The 20,284-nt window shown below is 41.2% G+C and overlaps 1 protein-coding gene and 1 pseudogene across 8 annotated transcripts in view; one reads left to right on the top strand and one right to left on the bottom strand.

The window, feature by feature from the left end:
• Positions 1 to 20,284, bottom strand: part of TRIM2 (tripartite motif containing 2) — a 260,093-nt gene that overhangs the window by 145,411 nt on the left and 94,398 nt on the right. For 6 of the 8 annotated variants that reach the window (XM_059922630.1, XM_059922629.1, XM_059922627.1 and 3 more), the window contains exon 2: positions 2,393 to 2,577. The exons of 1 other annotated variant lie outside the window; for it this stretch is intronic. In XM_059922630.1, coding sequence (XP_059778613.1) covers positions 2,393 to 2,526 — 134 coding nt within the window. In that variant the 5' untranslated portion in view covers positions 2,527 to 2,577. The remainder of the gene's footprint in view (positions 1 to 2,392; positions 2,578 to 20,284) is intronic. One more of the 8 variants, XM_059922628.1, reaches the window with a different exon arrangement.
• LOC132366850 (U6 spliceosomal RNA) lies at positions 5,180 to 5,278 on the top strand (annotated as a pseudogene).

Here is a 20,284-nt window from a genome sequence, read left to right as displayed (position 1 = left end):
ATTCTTTTCTTCTGCTCACTCCCCTTTGCTAAATTAATTTTTCCTCATCCTTGGGATTTCTGCCTATTCATCACTTCTGCAGGTAGCCTTCCCCGATTAGAACAAATTCCCCTATTACGTGGTTGCCTGTGTACTTCTGGTATATGGCCCTTGTCACTGGTTTAATCTCACATTAATCTGAGTGAGTAGGTGTTTAATAACTGGCTCCTGCACTTGGCTGGAAGCTTCATAAGGCCAGGGACTGTGTCCGTGTCCTCCAAGCCCCACTGATGGCATTTTAGAACAAACGAGAGTAAGAGAGCGGCTGTCCACTGAGCAGCCGGTGTTTGTGCCCAGCAGGAGATGGAGATAAGGGGTCCTGGGTCTCTCTCCATGACAAGCCGTGAAGTTTTGTCTCTACATAAACAAAATTTTCCATCTTAGGGAAAGTTGCCAGCACCTTCAAAAGGAAATCAGCTCAATGCACACGATGCTAAAACAATTTCAACACATAGCATTCCCTAGGGACTTGCCATGGTAGGATCCTGAAAATCTCCAGCAGTAGCTACTGGATGGGGAGTGGAAGTGGCGTGGGCTAGACCTAATTGAGAGGCCAGGAGGCCAAGCCCGGGCAGCCCAGAAGTGCTGCTTCTCACCTGCAAGAGCAAGGAAACGGGAGCCAAACACAGCCTGACGAGACACTGAACACTGGGGAATGGGGCCGCCCTGCCAAGCTCAAGCTGAGTGGCTCTCAGCGTCGTGTATAAAGAGTGCCCAGCTATGTCGACTGCTCCCTCTCAAGTAATGCCCTTACCATGTGAGCCCAGGAACCCATGGACAGTTAAAGTTCGTGGTCATGCTTTAGCTACATCCATTGAGTGAGGGGGAAAAAAATCACTCTCCATTTCGCCATTTTGGAATATGAATTTTAAAGTACTTAAGCCAAGGTATACAATTATGAATAAAGTACAAACTATCAGTGCCCTATATACCACCACTTAAAACAAACAAAAAACTGTACACACACGCACACACACACACAACCCCACAACAACCCAAAACAAAGAAAGCAAAACAAACAAAACGCCACAACCACCAGTAACAAATCCACCTTCTCCATCCATCCATCACCACCAAAGATGTAGTTATTCTGTTGCAGTTGAGACCTTCCAAGGTAAATCAACTCAAAGCACGTTCAATGAGATAACAAATGTACCTTAAACTGGATGGTAAATGTAATTACCATTGATTTGAAGTCATTGGAAATATCAATTTCCTGTTCTATGATAGGAGGTAAAAAGTTTTAACTATGTGTATTAATTAATAAAAGAAAATGTACTTAATAAACTGCTATAAAACATAATTAACACATTTGTCTTTAAGAAAAATATGTACACTTACTAGGGAAATACTAAAATTGGACCACAGATAAACTAATTACCAAGAACATTTTTTTATGCTTAATTGCTGATGGGGTAAGTTGAATGAGAGGGTAAAAATATGTTTTGAAAACTGATTAATTCAATGTAAAAAACTATTCAAGAAATTTTTTAAAAAGAAGTGTGTTTTCAAAAATAAATAAATAAATAAAAATAATAATAATAAATAATTTTAGTTTACAAAAAAAAAAGAAGTGTGTTTTCATATGTAGCAAATTGTATATTCAGGTGATTTATAATTATTTAATATATATATAGCTTTTTTTCTTTATCTGAAACACCATAATGTTCAAATATGCCATTAGTATGTGTCTTCTGAAATACCTGTGGAAGAAAGCTCCCTCCTTTCAACTAACTCCTCATATATGTAGGTATTTTACCTGATTTGTTATATGGGAGAAAATGATAGATTTTTTTTTTTAAAGATTTTTTTGATGTGGACCATTTTTTAAAGTCTTTACTGAATTTTTTACAATACTGCTTCTGTTTTATGTTTGGTTTTTTGGCCACGAGGCATGTGGGATCTTAGCTCCCCAACCAGGGATCGAACCGGCACCCCCTGCATTGGAAGATGAAGTCTTAACCAATGGATAGCCAGGGAAGTCCTGAAAATGATAGCTTTTTAACTGGCCCTCACCAAAGATCCACCATGAGGGATCTATGGTTGGCAAAAACTGTTTCACAAAAAACAATGGGAAAATTTTTAAAAATTTTGAATCTTAAAATATTTAATGCTCCATCTCCTGTGGAAATAAATCAGTAGCTATTGGATTGCTTTCTCCCGCTTATAATAGTTCTTCTTTGAAATAAAGTACATTCTTGGCAACTCATGATTGCGTTTCTAGATGTCTATCAGAAGCACAAAAGATTTATTGTCTCCCATAGGTAACTGTAGAATTCTGGAAAGAACCCTTTGGCAGGTTGTAGGAGGTCAGTCTGTGAAACCCCCTTCTCTGAGCACAGAGGAGGCTTACCTCTCGCAGAAAGTGTGCAGACAGGGGAGAACCTTGGGATTCTTGTACCTTTCCAGGCATATACTGCAAATCAGAAACTGCTTGTCAATCTGGCGCACCACAGGACTTGGGATGTTGGTGGCTTCACTTGCCATCCTAGACCACTGACATGGGGGGCCGGCTGTCTTTGACCCTGCACGCTGCTGCTGTCAGACAGAAAAACCAAAACGGAAAAACATATAATAATCTGCAAATGCAAATCAATCATTGGTTTATTCGCTAGAGGCATTGTGTTATGAATACGGGTAGAATTCCGTGTTGTGACCTTGACATGACCATAACCAACCCTCATCGCTATAGAGGGTGTACAGTGAGGGGCCTATTTGTAGATCGATAAAGTAATCACAGGTTCAGCATGCAAAGAAAACAAATTAGAAGAAGGTATGTTGTACAAAGAGGTAGCTTGCTGGGAGACTCACAGATATAGAGAACAAACTAGTGGTTACCAGTGGGGGCAGAAGGGTGATATAGAGGTGGAGGAGGGGGAGGTACAAACTATTGGGGTTGAGACAGGCTCAAGGATGTGTTGTACAACACGGGGAATAGAGCCAAAATTTTGAAATAACTAAATGGAAAGTAACCTTTAAAAATTGTATTAAAAATTAAATTACTGCAAGAAACAAAGAAGAGGTAGCTTGCTGGGTTTCAAAGTGGGGGCAGCTGAAGGGATAAATACTTACATAGCCCTGCCTGTTCATGCCTTCAGCCATGACTATAACTGAATATATATATATAGTCTTATTATAGTCTATATTAAATAGAATAGTCTTATTAGGATAGAATGTGTTTTCCCAACTATTATACTTGAAGGGGGTCAAAATATGCCACCCCCAAATAAGCCACTTTGATATAAGGATTATTTTGAGCTGAAGGCGATTGAGAAGCAGCAGATGAGGAAGAGCCCTCTCCCTCTGCCATCTGCCTAAAAGCAGAGCACATATTTCCCATTTGTAAAGGTGCCCACTCTCTCATACCAGGAAGAGAAGAAGACTCTTAATCACCGGAGAGGAGTCTGCATAACAAACCTTACTAAACGACCCTTATCTACCATACATATCCTGGTCCCCTTCCCACAATTTACTGCCCCTTGGAGTCCAAACTCCCTTTTCCTTTGTCTAGTCGATTCTCCATAAACTGAGGTCTAATGGCCTCTTCTTTTCTGTGAAGTCCCTATGCATGTAAAATTTAAAATAGTAAATCAATGAAGTTTAATAAAATATATATTTTATTTTAGAAAAATGAAATATCAATAAAATGTGTATACCTTTTTCTCCTGATATCTGTCTTTGCCAGTTTAATTCACAGGCTTCAGTTACAGAACTTAAGTGTATAGAAGAAAAGTGTTTCCTTCCCTACATACTATTAATATCCAGGAATGAAATAATTACAATTTTTCATTAAAAACTTTGTATGGGGTTCAGAGTATTTTCTTCAGAACTAAAATGTGTTTGCCATGGAATGGGGACAAAAGCTAGAGGTAGTCTCTATTATTTTAAGAAATGTCTGTTGGTATTTGCATGTGGGCAACTGAGGGCCTGGTGAGTGAATTAATTCAGAGGAGGTTTCAAAATGTGAAAGGTCAGGCCAGAAAATGAGAATCGGAAGAGGGTAACAGAGAAAGCAGAGGGCTTGTGAAAGAATAAGGGAGGGAAAAATTACAACATAAAACATAGCTCCATTTATCACCTTAAAGAATTTCTGGCTTGTATCCCAGAGGGGTGTTCCAAAGCTGAGCTAAAACTCACTACCTAATTTTCTAAATATTTGGTAAGGTGTCCACAGCCTGTTAATTTCCAATGGAAATGCTCTTTCCAAAAAAAAAGTAGTTAAGGTTCAATATGACCCTAGGCAGGAAATAGTATTATTCCCATTCTATAGATTTTTAAAAACCGAGGCTCAGTTAGGAAGTTTGCCAGAATGCAAAACCTATGACCTTTTCACCCTTTAAACAACCACAACCCTTGACCTTGGGTTTTCAGAAAGCTGTGCAATGGAAGCTTGGTTTACATATAATACTTTAACTTGGCCTGGGACCTGTGTTTACAGAATCAACAATTCCACATTTTCTAAAGGAAACACTCTTTTCCAAATAAAAATGATAGTCTTCTTTCTCCCCTACCAAATCACCAACTTCTAAAAAAGCATGTCAACTTTTCTCCAGAAAATTCTGCTATTTACACATATTGGAGTATAGTTACAAACATGACACACCCATTTTCCAACTCTGTGCCTTCTAGGTAAGTTCTCTAAAGAACATGATTAATAAACAGATCAAGCTTGTAAAAGCACCTGCTGTACAAGAGTGTCATGTTCAATTGGAACTCAATGCATTAGTTAAACAGCGTAGGTGTGACATACCTTATTAGCCAGCATTATCTGCTAGACTTTCATAGACTGTCTTCCTAAAGAACCAGAGTAGAGAATGATACCCATTGATTGGATTAAATGCAGCTCTTCTCTCAGGAGCTCAAAATGTTGGCACATTGTCTGCTTTTCTTTAACTGCATCCCTAAGACATCAGCATAGGGAAGGAATGGATTTGTCTGGTTTTAAGATAAGGAAACCAAAGCGGAGGGTTTAAATGACTTGCCCAAGGTCATCCAGTAAAATCAGTGAATCAGAAAGCTCGGATTTCAAGATTTCTGCCTTATCTGATAAGTTGAGGTTACCGAATCTTAAGCAAGTTTAACACTTTCCTGGCGTGTGTGTGTGTGTGTGTGTGTGTGTGTGTGACATAAAAATTGTAGAGTGCTCACTTCCACAGCACTAATATTGGAATGATACAGAAGATTGGTTTGGTCCCTGAGCAAGGATGACACATCAATTTGTGAAGTATTCCATATTTAAAAAAAAAAAATCATATTAAACTTTTCAGTTAAAATCAGTTAAAAAGAATTTTATTTTGAATAGCTTTTGAAAATGTTCATTTTACCCTTCAAAATAATCAGTCACGTGGAGTACTAAAACAAGCAGGGAGAAAACATCACATTGGATTTTACTCTTTTTTTTTTAACCTTAAATTTTGGATTTTTGGCAAGGAAAAAACATTTGTTTTAATCAAATGATATATGTTGACTAAATGAAATTTCCTGAGCTGACATTTTTATTCCCCAAAGTGGAAATAAAAGACATTTCATTCTAATTTTCACTCTAATTTCATGATAATTATTGTAGTGGGTGAGAGTTAAGTCTTTGTCAGTATTGTTAATTTATATGGTAAATTAAGTTTACTCATTAGCAGTAATTTAAAATTATGACAATATTACAACCTGTCACAAGTGACCTGTTGAAGACATCTGGATTTTAGGACTCCCAGAATCAACACAAAAGGTTTCCACCCCTCAAAGAGACCCAAACCAAGACTTTGCCAGGATAAGGATGGTTCCCTGAATATAACTGGACACCCACAGTAGAAAGGAATGTGACTACTCCTGAAGGGAAAATGGAGGCACGGGGCATGCTCAGAAGCACTGTGGGAAGCCTTCTATCCAACGGAATATGCCGCAAGGAATGTACACGAAATATCCGACAGCCTTTCATCAGAGTGTTTGGGCACACCACAGTTTCTGGTCTCCTTTGATTAGCAAAGCTGTAAATACTTATCTAGACTCTCGGCTGTTCTCCTTTCCCCATCTTGGTTTCTGAACTGTCAAAGATCCTTCTTACTCACATAACCAGCAGAAATAAATGTATGATAATAGAGATCAGAATATAGAACTGCTCTTCTGCTGGAGATCCGCAAAACTAATTTCTAGAGAGAAACACATGAAAACACACCTGGCTGGACTTTGTCTCTGAAGGAGCCAAAATGCTTTTGGATGCAGGAACTAGTACCAGACACATTGACAAAAGGCCAATAGAAAGGAAATGATACAGAAGCGAAGGCAGGAAGAGCCATTTTAAAACTACACAAATAGCCAACATTAGTGTAATATTGACATGAACCAGCTATGAGAGCTCTTGTGTGGGGAGACCAGCTGAGGTTCCTTGTCGGCAGAAAGCCAACAATACTGCTTACAGAGGGGTTCACTCCCCTCTCCAGCTCTTTGCTTAACATCACCTTCTCACTCTGACCATTCTGTTTCAAACTGAAACTTGCCCCTATCTCCTAGCACTTGCTACCACCCCCATCACTGCTCTGTTTTTCTCCATAGCACTGGTCTCTCTCCAATGCAGTATGCAACGTATTTATTTTGCATATTGTCTCCCCCACCCCGCCCACTAGGATGTAAAATTCATGAGGGCAGGGATTTTTATCTGACTGCTCTGCAGAAGTTCCAGCACCTAGAACTATGCCTGGTAGTAGTAGACATAGTAGACATTTTTTTTTTCAAATGGACTGAACAAATGAGGTATAACATGGGAACAGACCCAGTCCCAGTAGCAGAGAAGAGTAGCACTTGCTGATCACATGTGAACATTTTCACTTGACGTCAGACATTACCTGCCTTCCTAAGTGATAGTCTAATGCTTAGCAACATAAGCCATGATCCAGAGGGTAAATATTTAGTGACGTATTTCAACACACTCACAAATGCAGGAAAAGAAATTGAGAACTATTGAAGGCACATATGCACGGAAATAAAAAAATCTAAGGAGGTTGACACATATGTTCTTCATTAGTGGGGATTTGCCAACTAAACACAGCTTGTGTGGGTAAAAACAATGCAACCATCACAAAACAAAATCCTTGGGCATAGAAAAACCCTGTCCCAGCATTTCTTTCCTCATGTCATCTCTGGTATTTTGCCCGGCTCACTTTCTCAAACCTACAACTTGGTGGAAATTACAACCAAATGGAAAAGAAGAATTTGATAGGAGGAGATGAAATGAAAGAAAAATGCCCACGTCCACAATTCCAAAGTTGAAACTGTATTTCCCATTCCAAATTATACCACTGAGATCAGAAAACTTTCCAAACCCTTTATTTCTGACACTAGAGTGAGGAAGAGGAGGAAAAGAGGATGGAAGAGAAAAGACAGACTGAAAGCATCTTCTGGAGAAGGGGAGGGAGTTGGTGAAAGCTCGTCTGGCTGGGCTAGGAAACATGGTTGGGAAACAGGTCAAGAATCCTTAGGAAAATCAAATTTTAACATGTGATTTGCGGGCAAGAAGCAGCATATTTGATTATAAATCACCTTAAAGGCACTAGATTCCATCTCTATTGTTTAATTTTATGGCATTCCTGGATTATGGCTTCTCTTCGTTGCCACTTAGCTGAATTTATTTATTAATATATTTACCTTTTTTATTGTGGTTGGGTCAACGACAGTGGTGCGGCCATGCTAAAATCAGCTTCCCAAGAAGTTAAAAATCTTCTTTTACATTTATAGAAAGTAGATCTTCAACCACTAGGATTATCTATAACTCCCAGTATGCTACCTTTTCCCTGCCAGAGCAGGTCATACCTAGAGCTCAAGGCACAGATTAAAACACAATTTTAAAAACAAAGTATTTTGAATTTTTCAACTTTATGAGCATACTATTATTCATCTTCAATGGAATTTGCATTGTTACTGAGGACTCAACCAGAGGAAAGAAAAGAGGACAATCTTCAGTGAAATTAAAACAGGGTGACCTATTTCCAGTTAAATCAAGCCTCTATCCCAAATGGGCCATTTTGTAAATTAGAAAAGCCAGATACAATATCTTTCTTGACAGTAGGCGTGTGAGTGTGTGTGGGGGTGAGGAGGGGGACCTGAGGAGGCCGTCCACTTTAACTCCTGTCTCCAGGAAATGATGTGCCCAAGCTCTCCAAGGGCTCTCCTTCTCTCCAGGGTCAGATGTATGACAGCTTCCCTAGATTGCTGGGATTTACCATATGGAAGTTGATTTTTAAGCCATGCCCCCAACTTGTCTTTATAATATTTATGCCTGTTTCCCCTACCTCTTTCCTTAGTAGAGATAACTGTTTGTCATTACCTTCTTCATAAAAGTCCTCACCTTTTGTAGTCAGTTCTTAAGATTTGCTTTGGGTTTTCAGGACTTCCCTGGTGGCACAGTGGTTAAGAATCCGCCTGCCAATGCAGGGGACACGGGTTTGAGCCCTGGTCCGGGAAGATCCCACAGGCCGTGGAGCAACTAAGCCCGTGCGCCACAACTACTGAGCCTGCGCTCTAGAGCCCGTGAGCCACAACTACTGAAGCCCGTGCGCCCACAGCCCGTGCTCCGCAACAAGAGAAGCCACCACAAGGAGAAGCCCGCGCACTGCAACGAAGAGTGGCCCCCGCTCTCTGCCACTAGAGAAAGCCACGCCCAGCAATGAAGACCCAGCGTAGCCCAAGATAAAAATAAAATTAAAAAAAAAAAAGATTTACTTTGGGTTTTCTAAGTTCCAGAAGGCTGGCCCTGTGTGATGAAGTGTTAAGTGGTCAGGCTAACTGACCTTCACTTTACAGTGCCCTGGGACAGTCAGGGTGAGTGGGGTCTCCTCTCCCCACATTCATCACCTTGCCAGGTCTCTTCCCTTGCTTTCCTTGGGGACTACACAAAGAGGCTGAATATTCTGGGAAAGGCAGAGGGCAGCCAGGGCCCTAAGCTCTGGGAGTTGGGTGAGGCTGGTAAGAAGGGGGAAGAGAAATACATTCTACATCAGAACTTCAAAAGACAACAGTCCTACAAAACAGCAACCCCCTCTTTGCCCGGGTGGATGGAAGCATATTATTTAAATCTGTTGTTTATTAAAATAAATGTTTACTTAAACTATTAAGTTTTCAAGAATAATAATAAAAAGCACTTAACAGAGTACTGTTAAGTGGAAGCTATTGAGAATATGAAGGCAGAAGAGGGCAAAGTAGGAAAAGGTAGACAGACTAGCATGCAAAAAGCAGGAATTAATGTCTCCTCCAATGATGCTATTTGAATAATTATACTGGGCTTCTTTTTCTTCAGTATTTGGTCTAATCTAAATCTTCAAATTCTAGAAGGAAACCTGATCAGTTAAATTCAAACAATCTGCATAATAATAATATTCAAAGAACCCTAATAGCCAAGCTCATTATAGAGCATATTCTATAAAATCTACACTAAAATTCTTACATAAGTAATAAAGGGGTACAGATGGCATCAGAGATTTTTTTTAAAAAAGCAATTACAGGTGTGTGCAAATGAGAATTTTGCCACAATTAGAAGTAATTCAGTCACTTTTTTTTAAAAGAAAAAAAACTGATTGTAAATAATGTGGTAGCAATTTTTTTTAAGTTTGAAAGTACTTCTCTTCTATACATCTCAATAATACACACAAATGTTTGGTTAAAGTCTTAGTTTTATCTGAGAGATAATGAAAAAAGGCACACGGGAGTCAAAAATTAAGCTTAGTTAAATTCTTAAAAATTGCCACATATTTAGGATTTTTTTCCTACTTAATAAGGATAGATAAAAGAAAGTCATGAGTTTGGAGAAATTAATGTCTAATGGTATCCAAGTGAAGGACATTTTTATTTCTGAGTAAGACAAAGAATGAATAATTTTTACTTTATTTCACAAGCAACAAAAACCACTCAGCTTTTGTTATCATATAAATAAAAAAATTAAGTCATCTCAGGATTATAATATTAACTATGGTGAAAATATGTATATATTTTATTCTCCATTTTAAAAATGTGTGGGTTATATATACGCTACATTCCTATTTCTTGAAACAGCACATTCTATCAGAGAACATTTTTACTTCAGCCGTGTTTTAACCTTTCCGATGCCAATCCCTCGTGTCTTTCTAGGAGAAAATTGAAAAGAAATACTTAGAGGTTTAGGAAAGGCCACTATTCTCATCTCTGCAACAGAAAGCTGCTTTCTTGTACCACAGCACACAGGAAACTTCTCACTGTGTGCTTGCTTGGGAGGGGCGTGCATTATTTAACACTACAGTGGCTTGGGAAAGATGCTGCTAAAGCATCTACCCGAAAATACTGAAAGACACCAGAAAAATAGGTTCACAGTAGGCAGGAGTGAATCCTAATACTTAAGAGATTGATTCAAGCAACTGGGCAAACAAATGGCTCTCCTTACATATTCTAATTAAAATAAAAACCAAGAACAAAAAACCTCTAACAATTTATTCACAAGGAATAAAACTACTGTAAAATGATCTAAGCCAAAGAACCGAACTAATAATTTTTAAAATGCCTCATTCTGAATTGAGATCTGTTCCTTAAAGCTGTGACACTGAAACCATCGTTTAAGACAGAAATATCATTTTACCTTGATGTTCAGAAATCTACTAATTAACATCTAATTTTTAGTTTAAAATAAATAGTCTTCCTACTTGCTCTCCTATCCCGCCCCCCTCCCCCACCAAATAAGGAATAATGACAGGGTGGGGCATCATTGTTTCTGCAAAGATGATACAAAATGAGACCCACTGTTTCAGGAAGCAAACCTAAGGTCCAACCCAGGTTTTTTTTTTTCTTTTTTTTCTCCCTTCTGTGTAATGCTACCATTGAACTCCACCCAGATTTGAGCCTATTTCAAAGGCCGGGAAAAAAATGTCAGAAAAGACCCCAAATGATCTCCTGCATATTTTCCAATTATCAACGGCATTCAGAATTCAGAGGGTCGAGGCATGCATTATGAATGAATGGGTTTCCAATGGTAACTGGGAACTGTGGCACTCAACCCCGGGGTTCTCTAACAGAGGACACAGTGGGGGGAGGGTCGAATCGCACAGTATCCTCCACCCTGGGGTACCAAGGAAGGAATCCTGCAAATTAAACACTTCATCCCCATCTTTGTACCCAGCAGAGAGATGCACGGGGAAAACAAATCTTATATTTAAAATAGGCCGACATACACATTAAAATAAAGACTAGTAAAAATAAAGGTCTAGTCAGATCACATTAGAAACGTGATAAGAAGAATCCTGCATGACTTTCTCCCTATTCTTGTTAATTTGACGCTTTTGTTTAAGCAGAGTGGGTCTCCCTCTATCTTATAGTTACAGAGCATACAGCATCACCATGAGAGAGAAGGGGTGGGGGTCTCGGGGAGCCAGAACAGAGACAGCAGAAGAAATTAGTTATTCACCTGGCATAAGACTAAGCAATCCGAACATTTAGGACCTACCCATTTCTGCAGACAGACTAATTAACGAACGAGGCAAAGAATTCAATCTTCCCCGGCCTGGCGCTGCAGCCCCGCGACAATCCACAAGATCAGTGCACATTTCTGCTAACATCTCAAGTTTGGAAACACCATGCAAAGAGACTGGTTAAAATTCCCTACCATGCAGTGCAGCCATCATCAGAAGCCCAGCATATCTTCTGCTCTATGGAGTGATGTGCCAGCTCATGAACAGAAGAGAGGAAGAGAAAAATGGAGGAAATAAGAGAAGGCTCAGGAAAGTCGGCAGCAATGTTTCTGGGTCATTAACAAGTGGGAGACCCCTTTCGGTATTCAAACCAATCAATCTTTATCTTACAGGACATCTTTTTCTCACTCAGCGTCTGTTGAAAAGACTGCAGCAGACCAAGCAAGGGATTATGGGATAGGGATGCAGCAGCTAGCTGCAATGAGATTCGTGGGTGGCTTGCTTTCCCCTCTGAGTCAGCAGTCAGCTGTTTCCACGTTCTGGTGCTGGGCCGCTGGGGTCCATCACCAGAATGTGGTTGCACGGTTACCAGGGGGAGGGCTGCCCGTGCACATCTCTCGCGCCACGCAGCCGGGACAGGCGCCGGGTTACAAGTCGTAAAGAGGGTGTGCTGTTAAGTAAGCAAAAGGGGATGCAGTGGGATCCCAGATCCCAGAAAGAAAACTAGGCACATGGGACCTCAGTTCGAAAATTTCAAATTTAGAGGAGTGTTTTGGGTGAGTGTGAGAGCACACACTCACTTTCTTTAGTAAGAAAAAAAAAAAAAAAAAAGAGCTATTTCCTTTGACTTTTTAAGTAGCTTGAAACACCAATGCAAATTTTTAAAAATGCAAAACAGCCCAGTTCAACAAGCCTCTACTACCTTTTCCCTTCTTGATATTTACCCAGAAAAGGGTCTATAAAATACAGTTCCTCCAAGTCAGATAATGCAAATGACATTTCCCTGCTTTTTGTGGTTCTAGTCATTTACAGAAAAATCATATAAATCAACATTTACTTCATTCAGGGGGTGAAGAGAACCTTTTGTTTTTCTGATGACGCAAAAGTTTCCAGTTTAAAGGTTGAGAACCTTGTCAAACTTGACATATTGACATAACCCCTATAAAGTCATTCAACTGATTTTGAAAAGCTTTGAATAACATAAAAATGACCAGAAAGAATATTACAAATCATACTTTAGAATTAAAAAATCTTACATATCAGAATGGAAGTCATAATCATTCCCTTTTCTACAGCAATGGAGGTAGGGAAACCTATTGCATTCTATTCCTTGGTTAGTTACTAGCTTAAAAGTAGACACTAATCATTTTCTTTAAATAATTAAGACTGAATTTGCATATTTGATGACATTAATATTCATCACATTCTTTCCATGTAGTCAGGCATTGCAGTGAGCCCTGTGAAGGGGCACTCAGCTCTGCAGAGGGGAGGGGGGTCACAGAGAATTCAGTCAACTTGACAGACTCAGGAAAATGCAGACGTGCCAATTCTGGCATGCTATTCTGGGTGGTACATAGTTCTCAAAAGCCCAGGTTAACACCCTGCTTTAGAAGTTTTGTTTTGTTTTTAACAGCTTTATTAAGATATAAGTCACATGCTGTACAATTCATCCACTTAAAGTGTACAATTTCCATCATTAAAAAGTCACAAATGATAAATGCTGGAGAGGGAGCAGAGAAAAAGGAACACTGCTGGTGGGAATGTAAATTGGTGTAAGCCACTATGGAGAACAGTATGGAGGTGCCTTAAAAAACTAAAAATAGAGCTACCATATGATCCAGCAATCCCTCTCCTGGGCATATATCTGGAGAAAACTCTAATTCGAAAAGATACATGCACCCCAATGTTCATTTCAGCACTATTCACAATAGCCAAGACACGGAAGCAACCTAAATGTCCATCGACAGAGGAATGGATAAAGAAGATGTGGTACATATATATATAATGGAATATTACTCAGCCATAAAAAAAGAATGAAATAATGCCATTTGCAGCAACATGGATGGACCTAGAGATTATCATATTAAGTGAAGTGAGAAAGACAAATATTATATGGTATCACATATGTGGAATCTAAAAAAATGATACAAATGAACTTATTTACAAAACAGAAAGAGACTCACAAACACAGAAAACAAACTTATGGTTAGCAAAGGGAAAAGGCAGGGGGAGGGATAAATTAGGAGTTTGAGATTAGCAGATATAAACTACCATATATAAAATAGGTAAACAACAAGGTCCTACTGTATAGTACAGGAACTATATTCATTATCTTGTAATAAATATAATGGGAAAAAACTGGAAAAGAATATAATTGAATCACTTTGCTGTACACCAGAAATTAACACAACATTGTTAATCAACTATACTTCAAAAAAAAAAAAAAAAGCTGTACACTTTAGCTATCACTCCCTACCTTCCCATACCCCACAGTCCTAAACAACCACTAATCTACTTTCTATCTCTATAGATTTCCCTATTCTGGCCTGTAACGTGAATGGGATCATATAATATGTGGTCCTAGGCATCTGGCTTATTCCACTTAGTATAACATTTTCAAGCTTCATCCACATTGTAGCATGTGTCAGTACTTCATTCCTTTATATGATTGAGAAATATTCCATTGTACGGATATAGCACATTTAGTTTATCCATCTGTCAGCTGATGGACATTTGGGTTGTTTCCACTTTTTGGATATTATTAATAATGCCACTATTGTGTTTGCGTGGACATGTGTTCTGTTCCAGAAATTTACAATTTAATTAGAACCAACTTTGGAAACTACAGGCAGGCAAACCCCACTGCATGTTACAATGTCCTCTTCCTAAGACAGGCCATCACAATGGTACCTGACTTGCTAAGACGGGAGTCCCCTCTTCTTCTCATGTGTGTTTCTGATGAAATTTACTGACCACGATGAATCCAGTAGCCAAATTCTTCAAAAGCAGGTCCTCCCCTATGACGTTCCTCTCCCCTGACCTCTCTTCTTCTCTTCTTCCACTCAACCCAAACTCTGGGGCGTGCAACTGGACTGAGTCTCTGTTCTCACAAGATGGTAGAGAAGTGGGAGAGATCCTCGGTCTTGTTGCTGGGCTTGTAGTCAGAGAAGGTTAACTTACTCTCTCAGTCATTCATTCCAATGAACACTTACTGAACGTCCAGCATGTACCAGGCACTGAGTAGGCACTGAGGATACAGAGAAGAATAGACTGGTTTCTCAGCCCTCAGGAAGGTCAGAGTCTAGTGTGGGAGATGGATTAGTAATCAGGCAATTGCAACTGCGAATGGTAGGTACCTTGACTGGTGGCCGTGGCTGTTGGTATAGAACGGCTCAGTTGCTTTCTGAGTTGTAGTCTGCTTGTATTGAGACCTTATGCAGCCACAGTGCGGGGCCATAAGAGCAGAGAAGAGCCCAAGATCCTTGGGATTGAGTCTGCTGCACACCTTACTGACTTCTTGGAGCTGTCTTTCCCCTCCCCAGTGTTTCCCTTCAGTTGAACGGACGGTAGAGAGCTAACCGTCATCAGCCGGTTTGACTGCGATGTACACTCGGGAAGTGTACAGACAGTGCATATGCATAAGAACAGGACAGGTGCTAACTGAAGTGGGTTTGGCAGGATCCTGAGAGATATAGCGATCTGAAATTTATTGACCATGTATTATGTGCCAGGTTCAATCCAAAGCCCTTTAATATACCATCTATCTATCCCTAATCAAGGACATTTCCCCTAGAAAGTAAACTCCTTAGGATGGCATATAAGGCCACTTATGATCTGGCCTCTGCTTTCGTCATTTTTTTCTTCCCCAATCATACTCTTGCTCCTAAGTCATGTGACTGTTCATTTTTTAGCAGTGGTTCTCAACCAGGGAACGGCACCAGTCTCCCTGATGGAGTGGTGAGGTATGCATTTGTAAATGGGAAGAAGCATTTTTGACTGTCATACTGATTGTGTGTTTGGGGGTGGGGGGGGTGGGGAGGTACCGTGACGTTTCGTGTCTGAGGGCAGGGATGCATGCCTGCCATCCTCCAATGCATGGGAGGGTCTCATACGAGTACCTTTGTCCCCTCAAATTGCTGATAGCACCCCCTTTGAGAAACACTATTCTCTAGGTTCACACGCCACTTGGTCTGAGAGGAATGCTTATCCTCTCCTGACTCCTTCACCTGGTTAACTCCTTCAAATCCTCCAGAACTCAGCAAAGACACCCGCACTCTAGGGAGGATTCTCTGCGACTCCTCCAATCCCAGACCCTCCCACCCCCGTCTGGATTGGGTCTCAACCCCATGTGCTCCATAACATTCTTTACTGAAAATTACTGACAGCTCCATCTTTTACCTCTAATTCCCCAGCCCCTATGCCTGTCACATAATAGGTGCCCAATAAGTAGATGCAGAATGATGGAAGTCCTTCTATTGATACAAATGGCTGAGTGACATAACATGATGTAAAGGTAAACGCTCATCTCAGAATTAGAAAATAGTTGGATCAGAGACCATTAGGGAAAGGCAATTCTTCATATCTGATTGCTGGTTTAGAATTTAGAAAGCACCTTCATAATATAAAGCAAAGCAAACCCAGAGACCGAGTGTAACAGGGAAGAACAAATCTGACTCCACATTAGCTCTTTTTTCTTTTACTTTAACCTTTGTATTCTATTGCTTTTGCTACAAGTTAAGAATGTTGCCTATTGTCTGAAGTATGCCGGATAGCCCATTCTCAAGGCTCTGACCTCTAAAGGTATAACACTTTTCCATTCATACAGAGATAAAAAGTTGCAGAACAGAGCATAATATCTTGTTGGAGGTTTCTAGGAACATTGTGACTGGACCTCCGTGGACAGCTGCAAGAACAAAGGATTCTGGCATCAAGAGGTTTGCTGCAACCAAGCACACCCCGTCCCCTTTTAGTATAAAAGAAGCCTGAATTCTAACTCGGGGAAGATGGTTCTTTGGCACACTAGTCCACCATCTTCTTGGTCTGCTGTCTTTCCAAACAAAGTCACTATTCCTTGCCTCAACAACTCGTCTCGATTTACTGGCCTGTCATGTGGCCAGCAGAACAAACTTGGACTTGGTAACAAGAGCAGACTTATTATTATTTTAGTGGAAACTGAAGTTCAGAAAGTTTACAGGACCAGCCCAGAGTGGAGTAGCCATTAAGCAGTAGAGGTGAATTAGAGTTCAGGCTTTGTGACTGGCATAGTTCCGCTTTCAGTGTGCACAATGCCCCTCAAGGATGGGCAAAAGCTGAGACAGTTATCAGGCAATTCCGCAGTGGAACAAAGCCAGCTGATTAGAGAAGTGATGTGTTTCAGTGAGAGAGAAATACAGTCAACTAGGAGGAGGCAGCCTGAAATCAGGAGCCTGTAAAGTCTGCCCAATGCAATCATCATTTAGTTTAGTTTTTTTCTTTTTTTTTTAATCTTTGCTTGCAAAAGCTTTTATGAAAATTGTTGCCAAATGGTCTTCTGAAAGAAGATGGTAAGGAAAAATTATTTCCTGCCTTCAGTTCAGGCTTGAGTGAGTGGAGAATAGATATTGTTAGGATGGATTTCACAGGTCAGCACCCCACGTGGGACCCCTCAGAACCAGGCTCTTCCAGCCAGTCCAGACTCTTTGCAACCAGTTTGAGTGAGTGGTTTGGCTTGGACCCCAAGAGGCTCCTTCCTCTCTATTGGTAGAGGTTGCAGAGACCCTCCCCCAACATTGCGGGTTAGGGGCCATTCTTTAGTGGCCATGGGGAGGTCCTGGACCAAACAGGACTGTTTGAAAATAATGGTGATGAAGCAGAACGGATCTTCCCTTTAAAAATGTCCTTAAGAAGAGAGATGGTCCAAGTTGGCCTTAACCTAGTGGGGTTCTGCGGATAAAAATAGAACCAGCTCACCCAGTTACAGCCCAGGAACTCACACCAGAACTGGTCTTGGGATTACCATGGAATCTGGCGGTGGGGGTGGGGATTACCATTTAATGTTATATATTTCACAAATAATTATGTGCCAGGTGGTATACTAGGCACTGATGACACAAAAATAAATAAGACATGAGCAGAACCTCTCACAATCACTCCTGGGGACAGAATTGTCTGCCTCCAAGTCACAGGCAAGTTGACTGGGTCTCAGGTGTCAGGACAGGCCTTCCCGGACAGGCCTTCCCAGACAGGCGGAGTGTTTGCAGTAAAGGTGACCCAGATCAAGCACCCTGATTCCCTGCCCAGTATCTTAGCATCCCCTCAAGATGCCTGTGCATTTCTAGGGGGTGCTGCCTAATACTGATGACATCATCCAGGCAGGGTCTGCCCAGCACAGAAGAGAGGGAGACCTATCGTTTTCCTTGATCTAGGCCGTATCCTTTTACTATGACCTCTGAGTTCATTTTACCTTTCTTGGCACTTTTGTCATGTTGAATCATATTGAACAGATAATTAAAATTCTAATAACTCTATCAAAAAAGGAATTCCAAATTGGTCTGGTATAATTTATTCATATGGAACCTAGGATGCTTTCTTTTTCTACGTGCTTGTAAACCATCCCATTAACACTCCCCTATAAAATTACATTTGATAGAGTTCCTTAGCCTACAATTTGTGGGTTTGATCTTTGTAAATAAAAAGTATATTTGCCCACCTCCAGTCTTTAAGAAACTCACCTTTTCCCTAAGATCTCATAAAAATCAGGATCTGTGATTTGGCAATCTTGGCTATGTATTATTTTAAAAAACCTAGAATGTCATTTACTGAAGCCAGGGGATTTAAAATTTATTTAGGGCAATTGAATTTTCTATTTTTACCTACTGTATTTGTTTCCTAGGGCTGCTGTAACAAAATACCACAGACTGGCATGACTTATAACAACAGAAATTTATTTTCTCACACTTCTGGAGGCTAGAAGAATAAAACTCAAGGTATCAGCAGGGCTAAGTTCCCTCCAAAGACTCTAGGTGAGGATCCTTCCTGTCTCTCTCAGTATCTGATGTCCCCAGGCACTCCTTGGCTTGCAGGCACATCACTCCAATCTACTTTTGCTGTTACACGGCTATCTTCTCCCTGTACATATCTATGTCTTCACATGGAGCTCCCGTCCCTGTATCTCTGTTTTTTCTTCTTATAAGGACGCCTGTCATATTGGATTACGGCCCACCCTTATAGAGTGCGACCTCATCTTGATTATATCTGCAAAGACCCTATTTCCAAAAAAGGTCACATTCATAGGTACTGGGGTTTGGGACTTTAACATATCTTTTTGAGGGACGTAATTCAACCCATAATGCCTACTGTGGGTAAAAGGCTAACATGAGGCCTGGGCTGACACAGGCCCACCTGAGAATGACCTGGCTTTCCCACAGCACTGTTCTCTCAAAAACAGAGTTGAGATAAATGGAGAATGTTATATCTGCCTTGTTTCTGGTGTGCATTAGTGGAGCTGTGAGGTGGCTGCATAACGAGGATGGCATAAAAGGTTGGTGGGAAAAAGGGACTACGACGTGTGTGTGTCAAGGTGAGTGCTACACACCTTGGCTCTCATCCCTGGCACACACCCCAAGTGGGTGAGGGGCAGAGAAGCTTCTGGGCCTCCCGATGAGATGAAGGTGCTGTATCTCCTGCTTTGCCTCCTTTACCAGTGCTTACTAACCATATTATTAAATTAAAGCCTCTTTGTGTCTTGTGAGTCTGATTGGCAGCTTGAACCCACAGCTGTGCTGCTGGCCTCTCCTGGTCTGAGTTCCTTCTTATTAGCCCCCCGAAGGCCCTTCTCAGCTTCAAGATGTCCTATGCACAGAAGACTCAAGCAAAACACAAGGCTCTGCCATTCGACATACATCAGACACCCCAGCAGCATGCTTCCTCTTCCTTATTCTTTGTCTTGGTCTGACTATGACAAAAATAACAAGTAAAAGCAAGCAAACTAAGTGCTCTTCTGTTTTACCTTCTTTTGGCCTGGCTAATTTTAAGCTGACTGTCCTGAGTATACCTGGAAGATAACCTCCCAGTCCTAACTCTGGATCCCTAGTTACACCGATGTCCACACTGATGAGCACATCAGGAACCAGTGTTGTTTTTCTCTTCATCAGTTTCGTGATTACACTTTTCATTTGGACAATTAAATTCAAGTCAGTGCCGAGTTCCTGCTTGCCTCAGCGGTTTACTTTGTTTAACTAATCACTGCAGGGGCTCTGACTACCAGGTTGAGATTTAGAGTCAGGGATCCCAGGTAGCAAATTTCCCTCGGTGACTGCGCTGCCAAGGCCGAGGCCGCAGAGGCCGAGCCCAGACCTGAGCTGGGCGGGGCCGGCAGAGCCCCGACCCGCAGGCGCCGGGAGCCGGGAGCCGGGAGCCGGGAGCTGGGAGCCGGGAGCCGGTGATGGGTGATGTGGGTGCGCCGCTGATGATGCCTTACTGGACGCTGATTTCCTCTTCCCCATGTTCCTTCCTCTCTGTTCCATAAAGGGGATTATTTTTTAACCAACATGTAGTTCAGACAGAACCTTACAAAAGTTCATGTCTGTTGACCACGTAATTCCGCTTCTAGAACTCTATTCTAAAGGAATAATCACAGATACGGGCCCGTCTCCCACAGCCCGGGCTTCCCAGGCCAGGCGGAGCCCGGAGAACATTCACCGGTCGCCACACCACCCCGTGGTGGTTTCTATGGCAACAGGCTCCTCCCCATGAGGCCCTCTGCATAAAGGCGTCCGCGACTCAGCTTGTATTTTAAATCTCCTACCCCCCCCCCACCGCGTCCCCGCCCCGGAGGTTTCCTTTCCTAA

This window comes from Balaenoptera ricei, chromosome 5 (genome assembly GCF_028023285.1).
Source record: "Balaenoptera ricei isolate mBalRic1 chromosome 5, mBalRic1.hap2, whole genome shotgun sequence".
Taxonomy (NCBI): domain Eukaryota; kingdom Metazoa; phylum Chordata; class Mammalia; order Artiodactyla; family Balaenopteridae; genus Balaenoptera; species Balaenoptera ricei.
The sequence above is the reverse complement of the archived record's forward strand: the minus strand, read 5'-3'. Positions and strand labels throughout refer to the sequence as shown.